Genomic DNA, 22,976 nt, shown 5'->3' on the forward strand with positions numbered 1-22,976 from the left:
ATCTAAGGATCATATATCCTGATAAAATTATCATTGTATAATTTCTCTTAAATATAAATTTTGAATTTATCCAATTACAAACAAAATAGTTATCAACCCAAGGGCTATCAACATCATCCATTCTATGACAATTCTCATTCTGTGCTTTTATATGCGATTGTCCTGGGATGTGACTCAAAATAATAGAAGAATGAATAATGAAAAGCTTTTGTAATATAACTTTGTGTAACGAAAACATGGTACGTGCCCATGACAAAAGAGTATTATTAATCGTATCAAACTGCGTAATGGTAATGGTTTAAATTTTAATGGATTTATATACTAGTATTTAACTGTGCATCAATCTTGTAAACAGACTTGTTAACTTATTTCCTTAGATTTAAAAAAAACTAATTTTCTTGAAATATTGGCGATAAATGAAAAAATACATCGATGAAAAAAAACAATAGCACTTATGGTTTGAATAAATAGTAGAAAATTCCTGCAAATAGCGCAGTAAACTCAAATACATCACTAAAAGATTAATATTTATATACGTAGAACCACATATAAGTGCTTATTTAACATCACAATAAGTATAAAGAATGTTTTAGAGTTATGGATTTTATTTATAGATATATTAAATACATTCGTATTTTATGGATCAACCGCAATAATAACACGAGCTCGTATATTAGAATATATATAAAAAGATAATCGTAAAAATATATCAATTTCGTCGGCTGTAAAAATCGGATACAAATATGCCATACATCAAATTTTACATGCTGTATATCATCGTGCGTTCGATTTGAACCAGCGCGCAGTCGGATTCTAGTTGGAAATCGAAGATTCTGAGAATCTTGTGAATTACACGATTTGAATATTTCATTTTTATCATGTTAGAAGTTTCGCTATGGAGCAAAAATATTTTTCTACTAGTTCATAAATGAATATTAATATACAACACTTTTGTTAACATTTCTTTTAACATCTGCGCCTAATCCAATCTGGAGCATCAGCAAATTTTTGGTAGTACATACTTAGAATGTAAATCGAATGCCAATCCATGGTTGGACACCCGGGTCTGATAGTATATTGTAAAAAAGTAAAGCAGACAATGCATCAATATCCTAACACCAATAGCACGAACAGTTTTAAACAATGGTGATGTGAGTATTTATTGAGCAAATTGATCCAGATAAACCCGACGTGTAATTAAAAAGTCTTTCAGTGAGCTATAAACGCCGCCTCGTACTATTGGAATTAAATGAAAAAAAGTTTATCTTGCGTTTATTGGAATTCCTGAAGATAGGATAAAGTAAACGATGGAATAGAAGAAAAGAAGAATTGCTTTGCAATTATACAAAGATAAAATTTAAAAAAATCTACTTTTATTAGTTTTACTTTACCTTACCACACAAAAACAGTCCGGAAAAAGTAACGATAAAATTGTTTCGCATTGTCCTTGTAATATAAGTTGCGGGCGGGTAAAACAAATTACCTTGAATTCATAATCGACAGTTCTTTCAAGAACGATTGCTCGAACAAAAGTGTTTTACAAAATCATCTATTGAATAAATAACCATTTTATTGATTTTATTGATCGGTTAATTAATTGCTACATTCTCAAGAGTATGAAAGTTGAAATATGTAATAAAGTGAAAAAATTAATTTATCAGACAGCTGTTGCAAGCGGTTATCATTAATTTTATGAGTAAAAAGCAGGTGCATTAAAACCAGGAACAAAATGCATTGAAACAATGTACAATAAAATAACAAAAAATGATTTTTCATTATTTATAAATCTCAATATAGGATTTTCAAGGAATATTGAGTTTGCCCGTATAATAACTAACATTATCTAAATAGTTTCAGACATTTGTTGCCCTCACTACATCTGAAGTCTTCCAGACGCTCCTAAGTCGTTTTATCTACTCCACGTTTCTAAGTTTTTCTAAGTTTTCTTATCGATGCACTCTGTGTTCAATAATAATAAAACGTACCATCGCAACAGAGTTTCTTCAAAGAAAAAACTAATATTCACTAAAAGAGAAAAAACTAAAGCACTATTTAAAAATATTTACGTTTATATATTTTGCTGCAGGCAAGTTAATAACCTTTTGCTTCTGAGGTATCAAAGTGCGACTTTGTGTTTGTCATCGTAGGATCTTCGCATTTTTAGAAAAGAAAAACGACAAGTTTAAGAATTGCTATTTTCGTCTTAGCATGCGAAGTGCACTTGTGCAGGGACTCGGTTGCTTCATACAATCTAGGGAGCAAAAAACTAGTTCATTGAATGCTTTGTATGAGGACAGTGAATTGCGTTAGAAATAAATTAGATTTTGTCATTGTTAATGATAAAACATTCTCCCCTTTAGATTGAGAGTTATTGCAAAGTTTGCAGTATCACAGTCCATAACGTAGATTAGTAATAAGTCAACTAATGGATAAAATATGGGCTTCTAATATATCAAATAAATCGATAAATTGCTGTATAGTGATATTTACTCAATATTCCAAACTAGATGTTTGGTATTTAAGGAGACCGAGAAAAGCTTTCGAATGCAATATGATGTGAATATGCATGAAGTAATAATAAGTTTAGAACTAGTGGGGTGTATGGCATCGTGCCTTAAGGTAAATTGCTGGAACTTCCCGTACCGTAACGAAATATTCGAGGAATAGTAAATGTTTTCAAATAGAATATTTATAAGAATTATATAAGCTGAATTGCAAAGTTGAAATTATTTGTTTAAAGTATATTAGAACTTTAGTCAGAATTAAAAATAAAATCTGAATTATTTTCGATATACAAAAAAAAAACTAAAAAAAAGAAAAAAAAGATACATTTTTTTTCCAAAATCAATTGTTTTGTTGAAACAAGCTGAAAGTTCTTTGAATCATTTGAATTGGACGCTTAGTTCTTTCAAAAACTGCCATTTTTTACACATTTAGCTCTGTATCTTCGAAATGGCTGGGCCTGCCATTGCCAAAAACTAATAATCACTTCTCCCAATCATTACTAATTGAATGTTTTTTAGATCATTTTAGAAACTCAAATTCTATTTTCTGCACTCTTTGCTCCGAATCTCCGTAACGGCTGGACCTGCTTCTGCCAAAAACTAATCAGCACATCTCCCTATCAATAGGAATCGAATGTTTTTTTAACCATTCAAATCGGTTGATCCGTGCGCCCGAAAACGTGGACGAAAAATTGTATCCATACATACATACACACACACACATCCATTTTTTCTGAGGTATGCCGAGAAATGTAAAAATTTTCAATTTCGATTTTCGGCCCATTACAATAACTTACCCTACGGGAAGTTAATAAGCAATAAAATATATTAGGCCCTATGTTTGAATCTTCACTATAAATGGAAATAAAAGAAAAATAAATCCTTAGAATGTCATATGAAATGTGTCGAAGTTGTTCAAATATTCAATCCGAAACTTTGTTCAATATTTTCTTCCATCATAAAACAGATATCTAAAAGAGAAATATATAAAACATGTAAGATGAAATAATATGTGCACGTGAAAGTAATCTTTCATAGAGTATTGTGTTCCAAATAATATTTTCTGGCAGAGCAACAACACGCGCACCGTTCAATAAAATATTGGCAAAACGTGCAGCAAATAGACAAGGGTTGACAGCAGCAGAGAATTGTGTTTTGTTTGTTCTGCGGCAAGCGAACTCGATTCATGTGCGCGCGTGTGGCGCAAGAAGCTTATCAGCGGTAAGTAATATGCACGGCTATTGCAGCACAATGCAGACAATTGCGGCAGCAGTGGAAAAGTTATGCAAGTCGCAGCACTGGCTAGCGAGGGCACGTCGCCGACGTAGAAAACCTCCCTTGCTCCGTGTCTGCAAACATAAAACACAGAACACTCGTAAACTCGGTAAATATGTACATAAATAGTACTCCGGCAGACCGCGTTCGGTTATTCGACTGTTCTGTTGCACTAAACGCGCTGGATTTTATTTTAGAAAGAACAAGGACACAAAGACAAGCTGCATGTGTTCAATAGACATAATTGTTTTTCTAGAAACTAATAATAACACCACTACTAAGAACAGGCTTCGCTCTTAGGATGATAGAAATATAAAAACATGCTTATGATGTACTGCATACGACGTTGTAATTTGTCTAACATACATAGATGAATCTATGTTGAAAAACGTAAGTTATTATATATGATGTCTATGCTGGCTTCAGACAACTAGCAAACAAGTAATCTCGCAAACTAGCATTTGCAGAATATTATTCTTTCTTCATTAAATAATAATTTTTAGTAAATTTTGAAACGAACAATAAGTAAAACATTTGGTAAAGATCTGAAGCTGTTAAAAAATACAAATAATCTGTACATTGCCAGTAATTCTCTAAAGGTCTTATTAACTTCCCGAGGGCAAGTTATAGTAATCGCAAAAAAATCGAAAATGAAAATTTGTATATATCTTTATGTTTCAAAACCTTCGGAACATTTTGGCATACCCTAGAAAAAATTTATGTATGTGTGTGTGTATGTGTGTTTGTGTATGTGTGTTTGTGTATGTGTGTGTGCGTGTATGTGTGTGTGTTCGGATACAAATTTTCGTCGACGATTTCGGGAACACGGATGAAGCGATTTGAATAATTTAAAAAACATTCGATTCGTATTGATAAGGAGACATTCTGACTAGTTTTTGGCAAAAACAGGTTTAGCCGTTCCGAAGATACGGGGCAAAAAGTGCCAAAAACGGTAACTCAGTTTTTAAGAGAACGGAGCATCCGATTTTAATAATTCAAAAAACATTTTACTTGTATTGACAAGATAAAGAATTGATCAAGTTTTCATGAAGGCAGGTCTAGCGGTTTCGAAGATCCAATGAAAAAAGTAAAAAAAAATACCATTTGGCGGTCAAAAATAATCATTAGACATATGCACTTCAAATTATCAGATATTTTATGGAGATTTTAACAATAAGTATAAATTCTGTTTGCATTGCAATGGGTTCTATACCAATGCCTATTCGTTAGACGGCGACGCGGCGCTTACGCGCTTTGACATTTTGTCTTTATGCAGTTAAAGCAGTACGATTGCTTTGAAAAAGTTCAGAATTTCCAAAATATATTAAAATAAAGAAAACATTTTTTTTCCAAAAAAAGTAATTTTTTATCAAATTCATAGTTTCTCAAAAATCTAATTTTTTCGAAGTAAAATTTTTTCAAAAATGTTTTTTGTTTTTAATAATATTTGGTACGGGAAGTTCCAGCAATTTGCCTTAAGGCTAGATGCCATGCGACCCACTAGTTTATTGAATTTGATGATTAATGCAAAAGAAACTTTCTTTTCAAATTGACCCTGGTAGTATTGTGGCGGAGTTTTCAGGGGGGCAAATTTCTGTGATTACTGACGACTTTTGTACTTGTAGAATACAAGTTGTATGAGGGTGTGCTTATTCCATCTTTGACTATGCCAAACGCCTCGTCTAGCAACTAATTTGAAACATACTTTGATGCTTTCAAAATTTCTTTTAATAATTTATTTTGCAATGTTTGAATTATTAAAATGTTTGAGTTGGAAGTTAATTCCCATAGCTGTATATCGTATGTCCAAATTGGTTTAATGATAGCTTTATATAGGCGAATTTTATTATGGATGTCAAGTGGTACCAAAAGTAATATTCCTTCAACCTAGTATGCAAATAGGTACTAGGTTAAATGTTGTGACACAACATTTATAAAACAAATATCTTTGATCTTGGTGTTATAAAATTTTAAAATTGATTTTCTACTCATCATTAAGTTAAATACAACTTTATTACCGATCTACAGCCACAATGACCTAGCATTCATTTCTAAAAGCAGTATGGTCGTGACACAAAGACGTGCACTTGAAATCAAAGTCTTTCCCGCTAACATCGATTCACAGAACTTGAAGTACAAAAGCAGTCATCCAGTCCATAACACATTTCTATTTTCTACTTGACAACAAGGATGATTTCGAGAACGTATTGGCAATGCGCTTTGAAATAAAAGTTATCGCATATAAACGCAAGGAAACTCATTGCATCGGATGTGCAACGAGTTGAGGGACAGAAGATGAAGAAAACAGCATTTGTGCTCGAGATCATTCGCGCACATGCATCCACATTCGCCGGCTGAGGCCTTGAACTGGACTGGTTTGCGAGCAGGCCATCAAACAGCCGCGCGACACCCAGCGATGTAATCTGACAAACGGATGTAAGTACCTGATATTTGCACAATTGTTTGAATGTTAATATGTTAGAACAAATGCTTCAATGCGAAAGCAAAAACACACTTGTGACGGTAATAAAAATATTAGTTTTCACGCTCTGCACGTCTACAGTCGCACAAAACATAATATTGAACAATAGATAAAGCAATAATAACTAAAAAAAAAGATTCTTTGACAAATAATAATATAATAATAAAAAAATCTTCTTGGATAAAACTTCTTGGTTCTATAAATTAATTCATTTTAATCTAAGAGTAATTATCAATTACTTCACACGATTTAATAATAAAGCTGTAAAATGATTAATGACAAAGTACTAATTCTCTTATGAACATTTTCAAGAACAGACAGTTAACGATTTGCTCAGTTAAATTCTCAATTACACGTATCAATTATTGTTAAATGATCATTAAGAGTTATAAATATATGTTAGGTATATGATTATATAGAACCAATGGAAAGATAGAATGATTTGTTGATTTATGAAGAAAAGCATAGAAATATTAATAATAATCGTCACGACAAATCAGAGAAATTTTCACATGGACTGTAACTTTATTAATTACTTTGTTGAAAATGTATCGAAGAAACTTGATGTATCAAAGAAAATTTTTTTGTCAATTTTCCAGAACATTTCCTAGCTTCAATATTAAAACTTAATATTAGGCACATATGGCTGTCATGGTGATTAAGGGACACACCTAGTGTGAAATTTTCAAAAAATCGATTTTTCAATTTTTCCATATTTCGATAGGTTATACCTTTAAAAATAACATACTAAAATTTAAATTCATATCTCAAACAGTTTTTGTGTCACAGCCATTTATAGAGTATATATGTAGTATATAGTATAACTATCATTTTATCTTTAAATGCGTTTTTCTCGAAACAGCATTTTCCGAATTTGCTGCAGTGATTACTCAAAAACAAATGATCCGATCACTATCAATTTTTTTTTACATGTTCTATATATAGTTCTCCGTAAAATGAACTATCGATTTTTTGATCGAATCAAAAATCGAATTTTGGCAGTCCAAAAACGACCAAAATATTGGGTAAAATTCGACTTTTTTTAAAAAAAAACGCCGCCATTTTGCCAATTTTTGATTTTTTTATCGCAGGTCATTTTACAAACTATATTATCTAGTTTAACGAGAATTTTTTTTTAGATTTCATCCACCTAGAAGACCGGAATCACTGCAGCAGTGAAGAGCCGTTTTTTAGCGCCTTCGGAGATTGACAATAACATAAAAAATATTGAATTTTTTTCTTCAAAAATTTTACTATGTATTCTTAAAACATGTGTAAATATATTCTTAAAATTTTAAAATAATTGATAAAGTATTTTTTTTAATATAAATTCCCAAAAATCTTTTTTAGGCGGTTACACTAGTTGTGCTCCTTAAGGTCTTGATATAACTTATATTAATTATAATTGGATTTCGATTTCGTATTGAAATGCAAGTTTTTCGTGCTCATTGGCTTCAGAAATTTTCAATAAGTATAAAAGATATTTTATCAAAAATAGTGATTACTCAACTCGGAACATGACTAATAAAGCGCGATCATTCGAGAGAAAAACTGCAACGTTCGGCAGCGATGCGCAGCGGCGGTGCTGTCCCGATTCATCACAGACGCGGTACATTTCGCACAGTAGTGATGGGAAAATATTCATTGGCATCGTCGACATTAAAAAAAGAATTCATTACATCAAAAGTAAAGAGTTGTGTCCAGTGAACACAAAAAGCACAACTAAGAAAATCTACACCGTGTGTGGAAACTTAAGCGTGGACCTTGTTTATATGTTTATTATTAATCCAAATAGTTGGAAGAGATTGATATCAACCTTCTGCAAATATTTTTCCATCCTTATTGTTCAAATCCACCGGACATCGAAGCCACAGCACGAATGGGCGAAAAAACAACTCACAAGACGACGAGACTCACGGTTCGCTTGTGGCATACAATAAAATATACTACAATGCACCACACATTTTTATTTCGCGATTTATATAATGCGCTCTCGTACAAGTTCCAGCAGGGTAAGCTAGGTGAAAACGTTCAGCATTGTGCAACAGCCGTACATCGGTGTGAAATCATTCTACATTTCTGCTGATTAAAATTATGAAATGATAAAAAATAGGAATGCTAAACATTTTTGCTCTAATATAATTAAAAAAATAGTAATGAGATATAGAAGTCAATTTCTGGATAAAATAGGTATGTTATGGTAATGTTATGTTACGAATCTATATTCTGTAGTGGTATTCACCCCTTTGTAATAATTATAAATAATATTATAAATTACTATATAACAGTCAAAGATGAACAACGCAGTTAGTATTACTCATAGCTACATGTAAGCTTGCAGTAACCTTGCAAGTGTTGATAAAATTCCTTTTGAAACCACAAACTGCGCCTTACGACCAAGTTAAGCGTAGTTTCTGACTCACATATAACGAACATTCTAGAAAAGGATTGCGTCATACCAATAAGGAGTATTTAAGGTTCTGGATGATGCAATAAACAGTCAGTTTGAGATTAGGTTTTATGCGTAAAATATGTGACCGCACAGTAAATACATAGCTTTTTGACAGTTTGTTACTACCAACTCATACAAATATAGACCCATAAGATAGAAGTAACATAACAAATACCCATTATATCCAAAATTGGTCTCCTAATTTGGTATAATCACTTTCAGTGTCACTCATGCTCAAAACAGGTATATTTTTCAGAAATGTAATTGGAAAAAATGTCAAGCTTTTTTCGATTGCAATAAAAACTTCGACATGTTTCTTATTAATGATAAATCAATAACTACAGGTTCTGTGAGGTTCGTACGTGCTCTTTAAACAATAGGTGTACTAAAGTATATGAATAAACCAGTCTTTCTCAAAGTAGGCGATTGTAATATCCAGAGGGGCGATAAGAGACCCCTAACTAAATTTTGATACATGTATATACTGTTTTAAGTAGTTTTATTTTTTCTCACTGGTAAAATTTTCTAATTCAGAATGTAAGGTTACATCAACTAATATAGCACACTATAAATATATTATTAAAATTTAGAAAGAAATGTTTTTTTAGAGATTATATAGATATAAAAAATTTGGTAAGGGAGCGCTACAAAAATTTTGATCTTCAAAGGGGCGTTGGAAAAACTTAGTTTGAGAAACGCTGGTATAAACCATCAATTAATGTGATAAAAATATAGATGATGCAAGAATTTTACAAATTTCCAGAAATCTATCAATACCAAAACGCTTGATCATGGATTCACAGCCATAGTAATATAGCCGTGATCACAAAATGATGCGGCGACAGTAAAATTTCGCAATCAAGCCGTTGTAAAACGTCACGTTCCAAGACTGCTGCCAAAGCACAAGGTGAATGTCTCCGAATGCGTCTTGGGCAACTACACCTAGTGTTCTCTAACACACATAAACCAATTATTTAATTCCTGAGAGTAAAAAGTGTTTGTGTAGAAGCATACAGATGGATTTTCAAGGTTTTTATTTGAGGTAATTTAAGAATTTCGTAATGTTTATGGTAGTTGAAGCTAAAAGCAACAAAACAATGACATCCAAAATGTACGCCTGGGAAAATGTTGAAAATAAAAGTTGTGTACGCACACGTAAGCTACAGTCAACAATTAACGACTGATGTGTGAATTGAATTTACAATTTTGTGCAAATGGTTTTGATTTAAATCGCAAGTGTTATTTATTATATAGAAAATTCTTGTAAAATATATATTAGTAGTTCTGACAGAATTTAGTAAGTTCTAGATTCCACGAAAATCATATTGTAATTAAACTTCGATATTTAAATGTAAAACTCTATAAATAAGACAGGTAATTTCTGGCTAAGCCAGAACAAAAATAAAAAGGTTAATTTTAATTTCATCATAAATTATTTCCTTAGAAAACCCTTTACGTAAAAAGAGTATTTCCTACATCTACGAGCTTTTTTTTGCCTAAAAATATTTATATTCAAAGACGAGTGTAGGCGTAAACAATGAATTTCTTAAACAGGGTAATGATAGCACCTGCCGTTCAAAAAATTATACCGCGTGCTAATTGGCATTTATCAACACATAATAAATTTAATGAAAGAGAGTGTGGGTACGCACGCGAATTGAAATGTCATCATGTCAATGTCACTATGACCGTACGCGATAGGACAGATGAAATGCTGGTCTCTAACTTAGAGAAAACATAAATCATATTTTAGAAAGATAACTCGATTTGATTATAATACGGATTACGCTACATTTATCAAAGATAAACGGCGTCTCATAAATGCGAAATGGCAACGTGTAATTATGTTCTCCCAGTGCTAATCATGATGGCCTGGGATCCATCATTAACGATATCGATCATGGTCATTGCGTTAATTTATGTACAGTCTTTTTTGTACTTGGCAATTATAGCAATAATGACCTAGAGAACCAAGTGATCATGAAATATTTAATAATATGCACATTTGTTCTTTAAATCATAGAGAATCACAGAAATATTACATAATAGATTATTTGAATGATGAGGAATGCTTGGAAAACAGAGAAAACTTCATACCATCCTGTTCGAGCCAATCAAAGCATGCGGTTATATTGATATATAAACAAAAAATCACCAATCGATAATCATACAAAAATCAAATCAATCAATACGTTATCAAAAACAATATTGAAATTATTATAAATACGATGTAATTTATGTAATTAATATAAAATAAATATTACTAATTACAAATTAAAGTATTTTATAATTGGTCCTTCAAAAAGCAAAGCAATCAATCACAACAACCATCCAAAAAAAACATTGGTCCTTCGAGCCGGATGTGACGTCCAGCAATCGAAGGAAATAGAATACATCAAATTGGAAGCAAAGAAGCAAAATCAGGTTACTTAAAACTAACAATTTTTTCAATTACAATCCGTGTCAAAATGGAATCATTAAAATCACTAAAAATGAAACAACCATTGAAATAACACATCCCGAGATTTCAAGAAATAAAAAGTTTACACTTATTTTATTAACTTACTTGAATCCTTTATCATCATCAACTCCGTTGACTTGTCCATTTTGCTGCAGGCAACAATCTTCCTTTTTGCCATTGACGTCAAATGGGCTGCCACCCTTGTTGTCCTTATTATTAGCGCTCGAATTTTGTGTCTGATTTTGCCCTTGTGCTTCTTGTTTGACATCGTTGTTACCAGCTGGGCTCTCTTTGGCCGTAGGGGATCCACCTAATACATATTCCACCATTTTTACACCTAGACCGCTCGTTGAATCGCGTGGTGACAATATGGAAGCATTGTCAGCGCCACTGCTGCCGATCTGAGCAGGAAATGCACGACGAGAAGACATCATAGCTTGTGACACTTCTGCAAAATAACAAAGTTCATGTAAGTTATTTTCTGACTGTAGTATTGCGTTTAAGAAAGTTATGAGAAAGATGTGAAGGCGTTGTGTCGTATTGGTAAAACTTGCAGGAAGGTGCATCGTCATGCACAACCCACTGAAAGATAGAAGTTAAAAATATAGTAATAGTAAGAGAAAATCAAAAGCAACCGAAAAACCAATAACTAGTAGAAATAATAGTAGAAATATAAGCAATTGATCTAACTAATTTATTATATTTTAAATATAATTAATTTTATGCAAATGGTTTGTATGAATTATTTTGTTAAAATAAAAAAATTCTAGTTTAGTGAATTTCATAGACAAACTAGTTGCTGTTTAAATTGCTAAAATATCATTCATATAAGTATAAAACAGATACATTTAAGGATTTTTCTTTAAACGATACATTAAGGTATATAAATCAATATTTGAAATCGATTTGGTTCAATATCAGAGTTAATAATTGTATCTCTATGCAAATTTAGTTTTTTGTATCCATTTGGCAACCTCAACAAATTTATATTCCTCTGCGAGTTAAATTCTTGGAAATATGAAAACGATACAACATCCACGGAGAAACTTATTGCTCTTATGACCATAATGTAGATGTAGATACTTTATATTTGATTTAAATTATATAGAGCCTTAAATTGTTAATTTATTTTTTTAGCCTTAAATTATAATTTTTTTTTTTTATTCATATTTAAATTTCAATCTGTCTTATGATTAAAAGACACTCAGTAATTATTCTGAGATTTTTCAAAGCTGTAAAGTTTTTAGAGAGCTCCCCATTTGTAAGTTTTCTAAGTTATGAAAATGTATACTAAGTTTGATGTAAATGGAAACAAACAGATAATTTATAATAGCATAAAGAATAAATAATAATAATAATAATAATTCAAAAAGAAAAAAATGAAAAATTATAACTAAAGTATAATATTATAAGTAAAATATTGCTAAATGTCTATTAACCCTTAATAGACATTTAGCAATATTTTACTTATTTATCTATGATTAAGGGTGAGTTAACTCTATTAATGTTGTACTTTTGAAACTGAAATGACGTGTATTATCATAATTTAACATAATATACAGATTATGACTATTTATTATTTACAATTAATAAGTTCAGCATTTACAAAAAAAATATTCTTCCCGTAAATATTTCGTTTTATGTATCAACAATGCTCTTTGGAAAATTCCATTCGTTTCAAGAACGAAGAAGATAAATACAAATTATTCATCCTCGACAAAAACTTCTGCAAACAAAATGCAAAAACACCAAGGAAACTTGAAGCTTCAATCAACTTGTAACCAAATGGATAAAACATTGATTAAATTAATTTAGATAATTATTATAAAAAACAAAGTATTTGTAAAAAACAATCAATCAATATTGAGCTGCAGAACATAATTTGAATATCTTGAAAATGGAAAAAATAAATTAGAAAATATATTACAAAATAATTTGTGTTACGCATTCTGCATACCTAATTATATTTACAATATTCTTGAACAAGTATGGAATCTTTAAGTAGGGATTTTAAAAGTTTTGATAAATCAACGTCAACAAGAATTTGAAGAAAAATTGTATCATTTGGGGATAAGTTACTTGCGATTAATGAAATATTTTTAGCCAGTAATAATAAACGACTTTAAAGTTCAGACAGAAGCTCATTTGTGAACTTTTTTCTGATTGCAATTAACAGCAAATGTGTAAATGAATTAGGTACAATTTGTACTGTTGGAGAAGGAATATATGATATTTCATAGAAGTAATTTACAATAGGGATTATAGTCAATGATGGAATTAAAGGCTAGACAATTCTTACTATTTATATTTAAGAGTTTAAAGATGATACATGAAAAGATCATTGAAAAATACATGTTGTTGCTCATTTTATTGGATATTAAATGCATATTTTATTGGATATAAAATGAGCAAGTGTATAATTTATAAATAATATAAATCATTAAACATAAATTTGCAATCATAATTGCAACAAAATTTATGGTGATCAATTTTACACTATCTCATTTGTCAAAACCACGGTTTATCAGGCTCATAATAAATCCAAAGAAAAAAAACGTAGAGAGATCGTAGCAAAAACTATAACTAGTACATAAATACGACTTTACGTTAACCACGAACAGATGGTTAAATTAATGTCTGTGATAAGTTGAAGGTTAAACCCATACAAAGACTTTTAAAGAAGTCGGAGATGCCACACACAGTTCACAAATGCAGAACCGAGCAACTTTGAGACCGCTCGTTCGTGGTTGCTTTTCATGATTCATTAGATAATAAAGAAACATGATGTCAGAGAAAAAGAAAATGATTTGATTCCATCTAAATCATCATTGAATATTTTTTACATCAAAACAATTTATAAACTCATCCAGAACGATAATATAATAGAAATAATACCGTCGTTTTTTGCCGATTCATTTGTTTTTTATATAGTAAAGATGAAAACAAATCGAGAATTATTACACAACGAGCAAAAATTATGTTTATGATGTTGTATATAGCTAAGTAATCAATAATGAGTACAATTCTTTATATATCAGGAAAAATTATTATTATATAATCTGATTACACTGTCATTAAAAGTTGTAGGTACGACAATATTTCTTGGTATTTTTCCAATCGTAACTAATTGGATATTCCAAAGAACATTTCAAGCAAAACGAGGTATCGATTCTTTAAAATTCTTCGAGCTGAACGGGATATCAGTGATAAATATTTCACAATTGTATGATATAAAATACCTATACAAAATACTACAAACATTGAAGGCAAAGAGATTACAGAGAGTACGGTTGTAACTGAAAAATCAATAAACAATATTACGAGCTATATATAGAAGAGGCATTTAAAACACGACTATAGAGAAATCAATTCTTATACATTTTCAATGCAGATAACGTAATTCGACATTTACATTGCGCAATAGCACGTTTAATGAAGCGCATCTGGATTTCGAATTAACTTTCAAATAGTTGAAAAAATGTGATTCAATTAAATAGTCAGAATTAACACAAACTTTAATTAATTTTATTTCAACGCGGGTAAACATTGTAACAGCAATTACGAACGTATAGCAGTTTAAAAGTAGTGAGCAAGTATAAAGCATTAAAAGCCCAACACCAACGATAATAACTCTCTAACTCATTTTATAAAAATTAAGCAAAAAATATATTCAACTTTTATTCTACTAATTAGAAGATAAAAATTCATTTAACTAATAAATGCATTGGTTCAACAGCGGATACAAAATCCTTTACATCCTGGCTTCCTGCAACATCTGCCAGTCTCAATTTCATTAGACCGTAAATTTTGCGCAAGATCAATTAAAAGTTAACATCGGTGTCAAACTCACCTTGTGTGGACCACGTGCTGTCCCTCCAGAGTTGTTCGTGCGGTGCGGGCAGGTGCAAAGGCGGCAGCGGCGGCTTGCAATCGCCAGCCGCCTTGTTATCCCATAGTTTCTTGGCCGAGGGCGCCATCTGCGAAAACAGAGAGATCGGGTTAGTAGAGGAAGAAGAATATCAATTAAGTAAATATGGGTCACACGTAAAGAACATAGAAAATAAACAATTTCCTATAATATATTATAATTATCACACAACCATTTTAAGTTTATTGTATTTGCACTGTGTGCACCAGATGTACATAATTTTCTTATTTAAATATTAGTATAAAGTTTCTATACGGTTAAATTTGTCTAGATAAATACGAACACATTCAGACAATTACAAAAGCCACCCCGAGGATCATCAAATCGCACTTGCCAGAGAACCCTACGCTACAACACTACCAGGGCAAAATTATAAAAAAAAAATTATGTTACATTAAGATATGCCAATTTTCAAAATCTCTTCCAATGGTCAGAACATTTCGTATTATTGGTCTTTATTTTCTACAGTTTCACTTGTTGGATAAGTGTAAAAATTACTATACAATAATAAAAATGGTCTACATTGCAAAGGGGCCGTTCAAGTATTACGTAAGCACTATAGGGGGGCCGGGGGTTGTTGATTTGCTTATTTTGGGTTGACATGGGGGGCAGGGGAGTCTGGATGATGATTACGTCATAGGTAGTATTTTTATTTTTTTATATTAATTGCAAAATGTTTACGTAAGCATGGGGTAGAGCCTTGCTCACTTTTGCTGACAAGGGGGATGGGGGGGGGGGTAAATAATTGTAATAAATCTGCTTATGTAATACTTGAACGATCCCAAACCTAATAAAATAAGTTTAATCCATTTCGCATAATATCGTGTGTATCTATATAAATCCTATAACGAAAGCATTCATAAGAATATTATCCTATTTATTATTTCTTTAAATAAGACGTCTTAGTCAGATTAAAGGCGTATGATTATTCAGTAATAGAATTCTGTGAAATGCTTTATCAGATGAAACAAGATTAATTACAGAACGCTTGACTGGCTAACAGATGTTATAAAACTTTAAATCTGTACTGGGTAAAATAATAATATTGAACTTTTTTTTAATTTCAGACCAAGATAGTAAGTGAATCAATTAATAATGAATTAATTAATTTAACTCATTCAATAAAATAAGGGAAGTGTCAGGTTTTGGTCATGATGCATCATCGAGGCAAAAAAATTCTGATTTGGATAAAAAGGTGAATTATGAGTAAGAAATATAATGAAATATTTATGATTATTTTTTGATTGAATATTTAAGGTATCTATTGCTTACAATTGAAAATCATCAATTCTTTTAACGATATCATATTCAGATTTTGATCAATGCTCAGATTTTCAGAACAGACATTCGAATCAACTTCAGAACTCAGATCAGACATTCAGAATAAAATATAGAGATATTCAGAAAAACCAATGAAATTGTCTGTATTCGAATTCAACTTTTTTCAAGGGAAATATTACAAAACATTGAATATCACCGAGAAATAATCAGAAAACACATCAAATCATTCAGTAATTTTTATCAATATGATATCAACATTGTCTAAAAGCTAAAGAAATTTTAACATGTTGCTATGGTACGTAGAAGATGTCTATTAATCACGTGACTGATTTTTTTAAGGATTTTTGGACACCCCTCCCCCTTGTTGATACGTGGTGATATCCAAAATTACCTCCGCCCTTCCCTACCAAATATCACGGGTATTTTTATTTACGAGAAAAATATGTGAGGTTTTTTATTTATTTTTTAAATGTTTGGATTAAAAAAAACAGGTGAAATATAAATACACGTGATATCTTACTATACCCCTCTCTCAACCACGTCCCCATTTTTGTCAAACCCCCCACACTCTAAAAACCTCGCGTGGTTATTAAACGACCCCTATAACTAGAAAGTTGTAAATATATGAGAATAAAAAAATATTGGCGCAATGTACCTTAATACATTGTATTTCAGAATATCGTCCATAATCTACATAACCTATGCTTCGAATGCAAGTTTTAGTAAAGTGATGATCTAATTGTAAGACTCCAACTCAGGAGGAAAACCGATGGCAAAGCATACCTGAATGAGGCGCCTTGGTCGTTGCTCTCACGACACGTCGTGAACTCTAACCTTCACAACACGTTTAAAACAATACACATAAAACCGTGTCCTATGTATTGTCTCTATAATATTTTGAACAATATGTGAAACTCAGGAAACTTTTTATACATTTGTAAAATAAAGTCGTCCGTGATCATATGAATATTTAAAACAATGAAATAGAGGAGTATAATTACTTTAACTGTGTTTGTAATGAATTCAAGGAAGCATATAATCATGCATAAATCAGATCTTACTATAAATAAATTAATGAATACATTATTATCTTTAATGCATATATTATCATTTTTACTATAATACTCAGTACCTGATTACTTAAATGTTTATTTTAAATAAAATTAATTAGAGTCGATTCTAAGACACAAAAAAATTGCTTTTAATATTATTAGAAGTTGGTGATTGTTGTTTCGAAAAATTCGCTAAAAATTATTTAAAGAGACTGTTAATTGGATTCGTAAACTTTCTTAATACCATGCAAGTGCGAAAACTAAGTTCGTTAAGCAGAAAACTAATTAAGGCATCGGGATGTAGAGAACGAAAATGCAAATTGATATAGAATACTCGAATTAATTATGTATAAGCATCACACTTAAAATGCAACTATACTTATGACATACTAAGTCTAGTAATACAAATTTATAATAAGTTAAAAATTATGTATGGTTAAGAATGAACCCTTTCCACTCGGATTCCGAAAATTCATATAAATCTCGGAATTCGCGAGAGGTAATGGTTAACATATAGATCAAATTAAAAAATTTAGATTAGCTGTAGAGTATCATAGAATATCTTTTATATATATATATAAATAAGTCGGGTTTTCCTTCCTGACGAAATAACTCCAGAACCGATTTCGACAATTTTGCATTCGTTGGAAGGTCTCGCGCTCCGCAAGGTTTATAGCTAAGAAAATTAGTGGTGCAAGGCATCGTGCCCTGATGCATATTGCTGGAACTTCACGCACCGCAATTGAAAATTCGAGTAATAAAATGATCAATAATTGCAATTGTTTTAAATAATTGCAAAAAGATTATCTTCTATATATATAAAATAAGTCGGGTTTTCTCTCCTGATCAAATTTTTCCTTTTCAAATATAAAACAAACAAAAAAATTCTTCATCTTTCTCCCGAAACCATCTGGTGGCGAAACGGAGTTCGTCGGGTTTGCTAGTTACTATATAAAAAACACGTGTAAATTTCATGTATCTGCCTATTACATGTATCTGCCTATTACCTTGTTTATTACATATCATGTACCTATCATGCACGAATCGATTGATATCCGAGAGGCATCTCGCCTCATCCCCAGCGTGCAATAACGTCGTCATGTCAAATAAGAAGATATCTTAGCATATCTCGTAGGTTAAGAGATGAGCGGTACATCATATCTATTCCGGGGACCTGTCACATACAGAAACAGACCTGATTGAGCATTTTCGCCATTAGTGAGCCGAACGATTCGATTCGAGCCATTTGAGAAAGATCTGATAGCTCCCCGTCCGAGGGGGTTCGGTCAATAAAATTCAATCTGATTAAGGTCGAACATCAAGAAACACATATACCGCAAGTATCTCGGGTTCGGCAAGTTCGCGTTCAGCTTGTGTGATTAAAATAGACAAATTGCATTAGTATGCTGTGTTGTGTACTGGATCGAACCGATGTGGGAAGCTGGACTGAACGGAATAGGAAAATCGCACAGTCAGAGGAAAATGTAATCGCTTAACATATGGCAGTAACAAGTCACTGTAACAAGTTTTCGAGTAAAATTTGGACAATACCACAGAGAATCGATGGCTCGAGCATTTCAGCAAATGCAGAGTTATTCGGGAAGATAACAAGTAATGCAAGTAGCCCGTCCAAACATAAAAATTAGCAAATATATTGAAGTAAAACTTCTTTAGGGGCAACTAAAGTGTAAAAATGCAACGGAAGTGCGTTACGGCATATAAGATAAGAGCCGAGTGCCAATGATTCGTCATTCGCTCTTGATGATATCATTTCTATACGGGTCGATTGTGATTAGTCGTCGCGTATGTGAATAAAGATCTGTCGTTGTATACGTACCGATATAAACAAGGAAATCGACATAGATAGATAAACATTTCGAAATTACATCGTAGTACAAATCTTGATTTAATGAAAAGTGCCTGAATCAGAAGAATATTTACCCTGTTCCTTGAAAATAGTAAAACAAATTAAACATTTGTTCTAAACATAAGTTTATAGATTAGAAATTATTTCTATATTATTCGTAGTTTCTATAATTCTTTGAAGCCATTAAAATGGAAAATATTTTTTAGGCAAGATAGATATTACAGCTGTTCGAAGAATGAGATTATATCGCCAGCGAAAAAGTAAAAAAAACATATAAGCAGTCAATGAATGTTTGTTAATTTTAATTACATGAAGTTCTTCAAACACAAATATTATATGATGATGAGTGAAATTGTGAAAACAATATTTGTTTAAGCGTTGTTTACATAATCCACCGTGTAAGCGAATATTATAGAAGTTATTAATCAGCAATTACTTCATTTCTCTAATAATGGTTCATTTCTAAATGATAATTACAATGACAAACCGATCATGTCATATTTGAAGTATAAAGCCATACTTACACACATTACATAAATGTGTATAAATTGATACTAATAAATGTGTGCATCAGTGCGAGTGTTACCGTATTACTAAGAAACATTATTCAAAATTGTTATATGATGTATTTATTTTTTACTTAAATGCCATCTTGTACAGTAGCAAATAAGTTTTACTTACGCGCACCCTTCTTTTTATTTTTAGGAACATGATTGTTCTGTAATAAACCAGTATAATGTACTCAGGGATGTTTTCTTTGTATCAAATTCTACCCAGTATGTAATGTGGCATTCTACATCCTTGATATCCGAAAACTTAGGAGAGTCATAGAAAATCTGGCTGCTCGCGTTAGCTGTTTAATTCTAAAGCAACATTGTATAGATAATGATATATACATATATTCCTATTTATACAAGCGATATGCTATTTACACAGAACTAAGTTATTATGCATGCACATATATGGATTCATAATGTATGCTCGTTTATGAAGCTTTAGTGCAACGCGTCACTCAAAATATCAATATATGTACTATGCTACAGAACCACCACGTCGAATTTAATTAATCAATTTTATGAATTTGCCCGTGCAAAGTTATTCTCGTTTGAAAATTATTCATTGCATAAAAGGTATTTGAAAACCGTCGCTCTCATATAATTAGCTAATAGAGAACACTAAGTGCGGATTTATATGTTTGTGCTCTCGCAAGTTATAATTGGAGTAAACAGATTACTTGAAATGAAATAAGCTGTGATGCTTAGTTAATAAGATGATATAATTACTACATTTTCTAGTTATTATTATTAATTATGTCTGTGTATATTTATTATATTTAAAACCAAATATTTATGTCCATCATTTAGCAATAATGGTTATCATTCGTTGTACATCTTCCATTTATTGCTCTATTATCATGCCATAACATAGAGCAATATCACTATTCCCCAGGATACAATCAGAAACACGGTATATTGAACTGGAATTATTGCGTGCGATTCGTGTGGCTAAATAGTTCTCATATCAATGGTTTACAATAAAATCAATACGGTTAAACCACAATATTATAAAGAGATTATACAGCCTTCGTACTCCATTCGATTTATATTAAATATGCAAATTAATGAAGCGTAGATTAAAGGGTATTAGCTGTTCATGCGTAAGATCAAAAACAACTTCTTCAATTTTTTAAACCTTGTTAAATTTAAAAAAAACTTATGAAGCGCAATATCCTAGTTCTATAAAACTTTCTCAGATTCAATTAAATTACGTATTATAAAACTTTTAAAAAATATTATTGCTCGCATGCAACGCGGTTATGAAAGCTGCATTGTATCTTTATAATAAATGAAACTTTATGCGGCGCCTTAGAGCGTTTCGCAAGATTAACTGAAAAATAACGACCGATTTATAAAAACTCTTATTACTTTAGAATGATGAGTGATTATGATTACGTTGTTATGCGGTAAAAATGTAAAATCATAGTGAAAAAATCAGAAAGGCTCGTTATGTTGTAGTTTATATTAAGTTAAGAGAAATAGCCATATTGAAGCATGTTATTTACATGAAAAAATGTGAATATTATATATTAAATTGAGAAAATATCAAAAACAGATTTTTTTATTTACTACTATATTTACAACTGTCCAGTTAAGGACATTTAGCAAAATTGTTGATTTACTTTTATTATTATTTATTAATTTGTCAAAAGCAAACGATTATCAGTACCTTATAAGGTACTAATTATGGCAAAAGTAAAACATTGTTTCGAGTTGAACTGTATTTCCGCAAATATGCCATGCTTTTATAGAATATTTAATATGTATCTTCATACATACTCTGTAATTTCAACATATATCCTCGATCTCTTATTTATAATTCGTTACATTATGAATCATGACATGATTCTGTGATACTATAAGCTTGAAGCATATAGGTGTTACATGTGGAGGTCGCGAAAGGTACAGCTAAAGGACTGCTGGTACATTACAACACACTGTACCTATAGATAAAACTTTAACACAATGCCATTTTGCAGATAAACCCAAATGTACCGCAATTGTGCGTCGTATTTACCTACATCAACGTACAATACCAAGACTCTCATGAATATCGTACATACGAGTATATCCCAGTAACGTCATCAATATGTATAAATTATTCAAGCGCTCTCTACAATTCGTTACGATGAACTTTCTGATAAATAAGCTAATATATACATACATAATCAATTCAGTTGGGTAATATAAATTTAACTTATTGGGATCATGTAAATATTATTAGAAGACTGGCAAACCCGACGAACTCCGTTTCGCCACCAGATGATTTCGTGAGAAAGATGAAGAAATTCTTTGTTTGTTTTGAAAAGGAAAAAATTGATTTTATTGCACAACAGTAATGAATTTATTTCGATTACAAAAATAAAGTGTTTTTTAGTTGAACTTCTCTAAGTAAATGAAAGTGAATCCGCCAATTATCCATTTCATTGAAGTGCTCTTTGGTAAACCACATTTTTTGTTTTTTGGTCTGACACAAACAAAGCGGATGGTTTTCCAACTCGTGAACAGGGAACGTATAACTGCCCATGTGAAAAACAATGATTTTCTAAATAATCTATTTGAAATTTATCCCGCAAACACTAAGCGATTGGCCTTGCGACTTGTTATTACAAACGCAAGGCGAACTGGAAATTGCAATTGTTTGAAGTCAAACGGAAAACCAGTCGGAATTATTGGTATGTCATCAAATCGCCAGCAATTTTTGATTGAATGGTGAAATTCAGTGCGTGTACATCATTATTCTTTGCGGCAAAGAATTGCTTTGACTTAACCAAGCATAATTCTGATAATTCTCACTAATGTCATTACTCGAAATTTTAATTACTGTGCGTAAAATTCCAGCAATTTGCATTAGGGCCACATGCCATGCCCACTAATCTTCTTAGCTATAAACCTTGCGGAGCCCGAGACCTTTCCAACGAATGCAAAATTATCGAAATCGGTTCGTGCGTTCTGGAGTTATTTCGTCAGGAAGGAAAACCCGACTTATTTTTATATATATGGAAGATAATTCATTTGTTGAATTATATACAAGCGAAAATTGTAGACAAGGCAGTTTATGGCAGTTCTAGTTTCTGAAGGAAGATCTATAAATATAGACGGAGTATTGATTACTCG

At 31.4% G+C, this 22,976-nt stretch overlaps 2 protein-coding genes across 2 annotated transcripts in view; one reads left to right on the top strand and one right to left on the bottom strand.

The window, feature by feature from the left end:
• The window catches only part of LOC113370225 (maternal protein pumilio-like), a 27,487-nt gene extending 20,047 nt beyond the window's left edge, over positions 1 to 7,440 (top strand). Inside the window, exon 4 of the mRNA XM_026610898.1 lies at positions 7,401 to 7,440. Within this exon, the coding sequence (XP_026466683.1) occupies positions 7,401 to 7,440 (40 nt within the window). The remainder of the gene's footprint in view (positions 1 to 7,400) is intronic.
• A 3,835-nt stretch (positions 7,441 to 11,275) lies between these two features.
• Positions 11,276 to 15,151, bottom strand: LOC113370226 (maternal protein pumilio-like). Its single transcript, XM_026610899.1, has 2 exons — positions 15,025 to 15,151; positions 11,276 to 11,622 (listed from the first exon to the last, which is right to left on the bottom strand). Exons 1-2 carry the CDS (start codon positions 15,149 to 15,151, stop codon positions 11,276 to 11,278), a joined length of 474 nt encoding a protein of 157 aa, XP_026466684.1.
• Between the last annotated feature and the right edge of the window lie 7,825 nt (positions 15,152 to 22,976).

Source organism: Ctenocephalides felis, unplaced genomic scaffold (assembly GCF_003426905.1).
Source record: "Ctenocephalides felis isolate EL2017-DRISC unplaced genomic scaffold, ASM342690v1 CF-g0.4_SCAFFOLD_01492, whole genome shotgun sequence".
Lineage (NCBI taxonomy): Eukaryota > Metazoa > Arthropoda > Insecta > Siphonaptera > Pulicidae > Ctenocephalides > Ctenocephalides felis.

What these genes read in the sequence shown, in the direction of transcription:
- LOC113370226 (XM_026610899.1), bottom strand. Translation starts at nt 15,151, where the DNA reads ATGGCGCCCTCGGCCAAGAAACTATGGGATAACAAGGCGGCTGGCGAT. An exon ending in CAGCACGTGGTCCACACAAG is followed by an intron (nt 11,623 to 15,024) that starts GTGAGTTTGACA and finishes GTTATTTTGCAG; the next exon opens with AAGTGTCACAAGCTATGATG.